The 8,481-nt window shown below is 48.0% G+C and overlaps 1 protein-coding gene across 1 annotated transcript; it reads right to left on the reverse strand.

Annotated features, from left to right (window-relative positions):
- Window positions 1–204: 204 nt before the first annotated feature.
- LOC120033238 (otolith matrix protein 1-like) lies at window positions 205–6,108 on the reverse strand. The gene is made up of 10 exons (XM_038979518.1): window positions 6,033–6,108; window positions 5,705–5,841; window positions 5,420–5,522; window positions 5,257–5,335; window positions 3,068–3,174; window positions 2,822–2,993; window positions 917–987; window positions 572–756; window positions 335–494; window positions 205–215 (listed from the first exon to the last, which is right to left on the reverse strand). Exons 1-10 carry the CDS (start codon window positions 6,106–6,108, stop codon window positions 205–207), a joined length of 1,101 nt encoding a protein of 366 aa, XP_038835446.1.
- Between the last annotated feature and the right edge of the window lie 2,373 nt (window positions 6,109–8,481).

The following is an 8,481-nucleotide window of genomic DNA, read 5'->3' on the forward strand; positions in this document are numbered from 1 at the left end:
GGGCATGGAGGGAGGGAGGGGATGGAGGGAGGGGGCATGGAGGGAGGGAGGGGATGGAGGGAGGGAGGGAGGGGGCATGGAGGGAGGGAGGGGATGGAGGGAGGGAGGGGGGATAAGATATGGAGGGAGGGAAAGAAAGAAAGATGTGGAGAGATATTGAGGGGAGAGATTGAGAGGATGCTGGTTGATATCTTTCTAGAAGGATCAGCACAAACCTGTGGGAAGAAACACATGGCATGAAAGAATGAAACCACACTGTCTCTTTCTCCACTCTCTCTCCACTCTCTCTCCACTCTCTCTCCACTCTCTCTCCACTCTCTCTCCACTCTCTTACTTTCACACTCAAAGGCCTGCAGGACAGTGGTGTATGTAGGACCCAACCAGGAAGTGTAACTACCCACGACCCTGAGCAGGTGGTGGGTGGAGTCAGAAAACAGGAGATCTGATTGGGCGTAGCCTACTGAGCTGAACATGGTGGTGTTCCCAAACACATTCTATAGAGAGAAGAGAGGGGGTGAGATGTCAAAATACAATTACGCACACATACATACGCAGACACACACACACACACCTGTAGGCGTTCCAGGTATTTCCAGACTCTACACTTGTCCTCTAGTCGTACCACCACAGCGTTAGCTGGCACCACAGCCAGGTGACACGTCTCATGGTCAAACAGCCCGGCCTCGCTGCCATCCGGGCACAGCAGTTTTAGGTCCTCCAGTTCCAGGTCCATGGCCCATGATTCCATATTGTTGCCTAGGGTAGAGTAGAAGAATTGGGTAAGTGATGTGGAGGAGGCTGATCAGAAAAACTATGAAATACTGACACCTAGTGTCTCGAGCGAGAAATGCTGAAGTTTGCTAAGAGGAGACATTCTGAATGTTGGTGTTTGATTAGATTTAGATCAGACTCTCACCATCCATGTTGTCAGAAATACTGGTGTGTTTGACAAATGCCACATCGCCCAAATTCTCAGCCACACACCTGGAAGAAAGACTCAAGTCAAACACAGCTAGTTAAATAAGACATTGTTTCTCAAACCAGTCCTCTGGGATCCACAGCAATTCTACCTGATTCAACTAATTTAGGGCTTGGTGATTCGTTGACTAGTTAAATTTGTAGACTGGTGTTGGAATATATCAAATATGTGGGATGGTTACGGATGGATTGATTTGAGAAACTTTCAAGTAGGAGAAATAGATCCTTTCCTCCTCTCCTCTCATCCCTATCGCTTCTCCTCCCTACCTCAGTGCCCCAGCCTCTCCTCCTCTCCCTCTCCTCCCTACTTCAGTGTCCAGCCTCTCCTCCTCCTCCCCACCTCAGTGTCCCAGCCTCTCCTCCTCTCCCTCTCCTCCCTACTTCAGTGTCCAGCCTCTCCTCCTCTCCCTCTCCTCCCTACTTCAGTGTCCAGCCTCTCCCTCTCCTCCCTACCTCAGTGCCCCCGCCTCTCCTCCTCTCCCTCTCATCCCTACCTCAGTGTCCCAGCCTCTCCTCCTCTCCCTCTCCTCCCTACCTCAGTGTCCCAGCCTCTCCTCCTCTCCCTCTCCTCCCTACCTCAGTGTCCCAGCCTCTCTCCTCTCCTCCCTACCTCAGTGTCCCAGCCTCTCCTCCTCTCCCTCTCCTCCCTACCTCAGTGCCCCAGCCTCTCCTCCTCTCCCTCTCCTCCCTACCTCAGTGCCCCAGCCTCTCCTCCTCTCCCTCTCCTCCCTACCTCAGTGCCCCAGCCTCTCCTCCTCTCCCTCTCCTCCCTACCTCAGCGCCCCAGCCTCTCCCTCTCTCCTCTACCTCAGTTCCCCAGCCTCTCCTCCTCTCCCTCTCTCCTCCCTACCTCAGTGTCCCAGCCTCTCCTCCTCTCCCGCTCTCCTCCCTACCTCAGTGTCCCAGCCTCTCCTCCTCTCCCGCTCTCCTCCCTACCTCAGCGCCCCAGCCTCTCCCTCTCTCCTCCCTACCTCAGTGCCCCAGCCTCTCCCTCTCTCCTCTCCACTTCAGTTCCCCAGCCTCTCCTCCCTACCTCAGTGTCCCAGCCTCTCCTCCTCTCCCGCTCTCCTCCTTACCTCAGTGTCCCAGCCTCTCCTCCTCTCCCTCTCCTCCCTACTTCAGTGTCCCAGCCTCTCCCTCTCTCCTCTACCTCAGTTCCCCAGCCTCTCCTCCTCTCCCTCTCTCCTCCCTACCTCAGTGTCCCAGCCTCTCCCTCTCTCCTCTCCTCCCTACCTCAGTGCCCCAGCCTCTCCTCCTCTCCCGCTCTCCTCCCTACCTCAGCGCCCCAGCCTCTCCCTCTCTCCTCCCTACCTCAGTGCCCCAGCCTCTCCTCCTCTCCCGCTCTCCTCCCTACCTCAGCGCCCCAGCCTCTCCCTCTCTCCTCCCTACCTCAGTGCCCCAGCCTCTCCTCCTCTCCCTCTCTCCTCTCCTCCCTACCTCAGTGCCCCAGCCTCTCCCTCTCTCCTCCCTACCTCAGTGCCCCAGCCTCTCCTCCTCTCCCGCTCTCCTCCCTACCTCAGTGCCCCAGCCTCTCCTCCTCTCCCTCTCTCCTCCCTACCTCAGTGTCCCAGCCTCTCCCTCTCTCCTCTCCTCCCTACCTCAGTGCCCCAGCCTCTCCTCCTCTCCCTCTCTCCTCTCCTCCCTACCTCAGCGCCCCAGCCTCTCCCTCTCTCCTCCCTACCTCAGTGCCCCAGCCTCTCCTCCTCTCCCGCTCTCCTCCCTACCTCAGTGCCCCAGCCTCTCCCTCTCTCCTCTCCTCCCTACCTCAGTTCCCCAGCCTCTCCCTCTCTCCTCTCCTCCCTACCTCAGTTCCCCAGCCTCTCCCTCTCTCCTCTCCTCCCTCAGTGCCCCAGCCTCTCCATAGTGTCTCTCTCGGTGGTTGTTAACACATATATGTCTCTCGTTGTCGTCTCCTATGCAGGCTTCACACAGGTTCTTAGGGTTGTTTCCTCTGGGGTCGTGTTCTCTGTCCTTTACTCCTGGTACACAGCTGAAGCCAAAGAAGTCCCCCACCGCTGGAGGGACACACAATAATACCAACAATACACACAAAGAGTCAGGGCCACACAAACACACACACAGGTCTCACCTTTGGGAAAGTTGCATTGTTCATCGATACTGATCTGTGAGGTGTTGACCAGGAAGCCAATAGGAACAGTCCAGCCCACTGTGGTACGGATCCCTGGGTGACAGGAGCTACAATATCCAATCAATCAATGAGTCAATCATTCAAATCGCAAAGTTGGTGTGGAAGAGGAAAGGTTTTCTCCGCTGTCTATAAGGACAAGCCACCTGGTACCGATAACCTGGATGGTAAATTGCTGAAGCTGGATTCCTCTTTGCCTCATCTTCAATTTAAGCCTAGAAGAGGGTATGGGCCCTCAGGCCTGGAGGAAGGAAAAGGTCATTCCGCCGTCCAATAATAACCACCCTTTAATGGTCCAAACAGCCGACCAATCAGCCTTTTACCGGTGCTTAGCAAACTTTTCGAAACAATCGTGTTTGACCAAATACAATGTTATTTTACAGAAAACAAATTAACAACACTGTATTTCGGATCAATTTGATGTTATTTTAAAGGACAAAAAATTAGCATTTCTTTCAAAAACAAGGACATTTCTAAGTGACCCCAAACTTTTGAACGGTAGTGTACTTTCAGCATGACGATCGGGAAGGGCACTCAACATGCTCGGCACTGACACAAATGACTGATGATTGGCTGAAATAATTTGGTAATAAGAAGATTGTGGGAGCTGTTTTGTTAGATTTCAGTGCAGGTTTTTGATATCATTGATCATGACCTATTACTGATAAAACGTATGTGTTATGGATTTACATCCTAATCATGGATTCAGAATGATCTATCTAATAGAACACAGAGGGTTTTCTTTAATAAAAGCCTCTCTAATGCAAATTAAATTGAGTGTGATATACCGCATGGCACACCACACTTCAGTTTTTACTAATGACCTTCCACTGGCCTTGAATAAAGCATGTGTGTCTATGTACGCTGACGACTCAACCGAATACACATCAGCTACAACAGTAGAATAAATAACTGACACCCTTAATATAGAGCTCCTGTCAGTTTTAGAATGGGTAACTAGCAATAGGCTGGTGCTAAATATCAAAAACTAAAAACATTGTTTTTGGGACAAATCACTAACTCAACCCTACATCTCATCTAGATCTATTACTGAATAATGTGGTGATTAATTTCCTCAACTTGCTCAAACTGTTGGGTGTAACCCTAGATAGCAAGCTGTAATGGTCAAAACATATAGACTCAATAGTTGCTAAAATTGGAAGAGGTCTGTCCATGATAAGGTGTTGCTCTGCTTTCTTGACACCTCAGTCGACCAGACAGGTCAGGTCTACTGCCCAGTTGTGTGGTCATTTACGGCAAAGAAGGATATAAGTAAATTGCAGTTGGTCCACAACAGAGCAGCACGTATTGCACTTAGATGTACACGGAGGGCGAATGTCAGTGGTATGCATGTCAGTCTCTCCTGGCTCAAAGTTGAGGAGAGATTGACTGCATCACTATTGGTCGTTGTGCGAGGTGTTGACGTGTTGAAGGTACCAAACTCTGTCACACAGTTCGGAGACTCATCGGTACAACACAAGACATGCAACCAGAGGTCTCTTCACAGCCCCCAGGTCCAGAACAGAGGCTGGGAAATGCACAGTATTAAATAGAGCCATGATTACATGGAACTCTGCCACCCCAGGTAACTCAAGCTAGAAATAAACCCAGTTAAAAAAGTAAGATAAAAGAACACCTTACGGCACGACGGGGACTGTGAAGAGACACAGACATTTTTATATACTACGTATTGTATTAAGTATTGTATTATGTATGGCATATTGTATTAAGTCTTGTATTATGTATTGTATTATGTTTTAAGTATTGTATTAAGTCTTGTATTAAGTCTTGTATTATGTGTTGCATTATGTATTGTATTAAGTATTGTATTATGTATTTTATATTGTATGATGTATTGTATGATGTAATATGTATTGTATTAAGTATTGTATTATGTATTGTAGTATGTATTGTAGTATGTATTGTAGTATGTATTGTAGTATGTATTATATATTGTATTGTATATTGTACTATATATTCTATTATGTATTGTAGTGTTATGTATTCTATGTATTTTATTTATTTGTTTGGACCCCAGGAAGAGCAGCCACTGCCTTGGCAGCAGCTAACTACGGATCCTAATAAAATAAAAATCTAACAAACAATCAATCAATCCGTCTATCTGTTCTCACCTGCGTTCATGCATCTCCAACAGGGACAGGTCACTGGAGGAGCGACGAGCCAGAGCTACAACATAGTAGCTGATACCATCTGAGAGAGCAGACAGGATAAGGTAAGATAGATTCAAGTTTTACACATGGTTTCCTTCTCCCTCTTTCCCCCCTCCTCACTCACCCACTCCGTTGTAAGACTCTCCAGCAGCCAGTTCTAGTCCATAGCACCAGCCAGCTGTGTAGATGTCATCTGCAAACATGGCTGCTGCATCCGCTGTACCATTCTGAACAGACATAGGTAATATTACATGTTGCACAATTCAACAACACTTTCTCTACAGGTCGTTTAAGGTTGCAGAATTCTGGTAACTTTCCAGAAACCCTGATTGTAGGGTTCCCAGATTTCCTGCGTATTCTTTTGTAATTCCATGGATTTCTGCAGCCGTAAGGCTGTTTTACCACTCACCTTGATCTTCTCCATACAGTCTGTGGGACTTTGGCCACGGACACACAGCAGCGTTCCTCTGATATTCCGAGCTGTAGCACTCCCAGCCAGATCCAGACATTTCTGCTCCTCTGCCTCCGACACTACACACCAGGAGACTGGGAAAGACACGGAATGTTGAACTGTGTTCAACTTTATTCCCACTGGAGAAAAACAGGTACAAGCATTGTACCTTCGCACCTGTTGCAAATGCTACAGAAATTCTCAATAGCTTTCACATTATGATGAGGTTCATCGTAACCAAGGTGAAGACACAGAATACATCTGACCTAAAGACTCCCAGACTTACCGGAGGTTTTCTGAGTGGAGAAAGAGATGAATGAGAAGAGAAGAGTCACGGCCAGCCTTCTGTCCCGATGAATCATGTCGACTGACAAAAGCAGAGAAATCTTCTCCCTCTCAAACACACACTGGGAAGACGAAATCTCCTCTCACACACGAGACACACTCCAACTGAACACTACAGTGGAGAAACCAGTAACCTGAGGTTTTATCAGGAAAAAATGCTTTCACATCGACCCCCTCTTATACCCTTGTTCTTAGGAACCCTCAAGCGGAGAGATGGGTGGGGGAAGGGGGGGGGGGGTGTCAGGTAAGAAGAAAACATTTCATTATTCTCCTCCATTCCAAAAATTCTAACCCCTGGTAGATAATCTCCTGACAGCTGTCTAACGTTTCTCTTTCAATTATCCCCTTAGCTTTAGAAAGCGAGAGGAGGGGAGAGAGAGATGGGAGGAGATGGGGAAAGAGAGGGAAAGGAGAGAAGAAATGCAAGGGGAGGGGAGAGGAAGAGAAAGAGAGAGGGTAGAGAGAGGTAGAGGAGGGGAGTTGACAGAGAGAGAGGAGGGAGAAGAGAAGGTGAAGAGAAGGAGGGAAGAGGAGAGGTAGAGGAAGGAATGGAAGTTGATGGAGAGGGTGGGGGAAAAGAGAGAGAGAGGGGAGGAAAGGTAGAGTAGTAGAGGGGGGAAGGGGAGGCAGGCTGGCTACTTGGCGTACCCTCTCCAGTACACCTGGCATATCCCAGCAATCTCTCTAATTAAAAGAGTGACGCAGACAGAGTGTCTCTGTGTGGAAGTCTGGTGGGAGGCCTTGCCAAGGAGAGTGGATACTCCCTGTGTCCCGCTCTGCCTGGGCTGAGATTAAAGATGTAGCCTAGCCACCATAACAGGCTGTGTATGGTTCAGGTGTACGGTAGCCAGTCAAGGAAAACGTATTGGCTATCTGATACCTCTACCCCTCTCTCTGGATCTCAGCTCAGGCATGCAGGTACACATACACACACAGACACACGTACATAATGTCTAGCTCTACCTTGACTTAAGAGATTTGAAATATTGTTTCTACATCTGGAATAGGCTAAAAACTGGTAGAAACCAGTAGAAACAACAGTACCGTAAAATCATGTGTTTGTTACCCAAACCGCTTTAACTATTGCATCCAGGGTGCAACTTTCACTGGGGACGGGGGACGGGGGGGGGGGACATGTCCCCCCCACAGTCTGAAATTGCATTTTTGTCTCCCCCCAGTTTCATCATTGGAGTGTGATACAAAACGAGGAAACGGTGTGCTTTAGGACCATGTGGACGCTTCAGAGCGGTCGGGTAGGCTGTTTGGAGTGTTTATCCGTCTGAAAAAATGTAATTTAAAAAAAGTTATTGCGATGATCAGAGGCCATGTAGCTGAAGTAGTAGACTCCTCTCCCCGGTGCTGTGAAGGCACCTGAAGCGCAAGAAGAGAGGGAACAACCTTTTAAATTGTGGCTACAAGATCTTTTGGCTGTAGCTAGTGGGGATGAGCTAAGATGAGGAAAATGTCAGTCAAAGCTGCAGTTGAGCTTAATGGAGGGAAGCGGCCCTAATGCAAACATGGGCATATACAAGTAAAATAGCACAATCGATATGGACGCAGTCCATATTGATCAACAGTCTAATGTCAAAGCCTCTATAAAGGGCCTAGTGGTTGAGGCCAGGGGTCGGTTTGATACTGGGCAGTACGTTTAGTAAAAGTAGACTACCTGTATGTTGGCTGTAGGCATTGCCTATATTGGTGAAGACTTTGGTGTAGATCTGGTTTCAGAACTGAAGGGTCCTACTTGTTGTTATTGTCTGTCATTTGCCAGTCGCCAAGGTCATCAGATTTCAGGTTGAAAACGCTGCTCCAGATAATGGGGAGGGTGCTAAGATGATAGGACCTGAAGGGGCATGGACACAGAGCCAAACCCAGAGCAGTGTACAGAGAAGAGATCTACTGTGCCCTCCTAACTTATTTAAATTAGGCTAAAGTACAGAATGTCACCTTTTATTTCTCATGTTGGTCCTGTGTGTCTCAGCTGGTAGAGCAAGGCCCTTACAATGTCACGATTGTGGGTTGGTTCCCGCTGGGGCCACCCATAAGAAAATGTATCCATGCACTTCTGTAAGTTGCTTTGGATAAAAACATCTGCTAAATGTCATATTCTATGTTATTATAGCGTGGGCGTTAATTAGGGAAAAAGAGTGCAAAGTTGTTGTCTGTCCAAGTTATTGTACCTATCGAGCATGCATGCATTAAATTGCTGAAGAGGAGACTGAGGTAAAAAAAAATATTGAAAAGCGGTGTGATAAAAGCTGATCAAGGCATCTGTGTCCAAAGACTTACCTTTATTTGACTTTGATTATTTATCCAATGAAATTGCTTTATAATAAAGCAACGACAAATAAGTTGATATCTGTCCAGATACCGGAGGGCACTGTAGTTCA

This window comes from Salvelinus namaycush, chromosome 40, assembly GCF_016432855.1.
Source record: "Salvelinus namaycush isolate Seneca chromosome 40, SaNama_1.0, whole genome shotgun sequence".
In the NCBI taxonomy this organism is placed as follows: domain Eukaryota; kingdom Metazoa; phylum Chordata; class Actinopteri; order Salmoniformes; family Salmonidae; genus Salvelinus; species Salvelinus namaycush.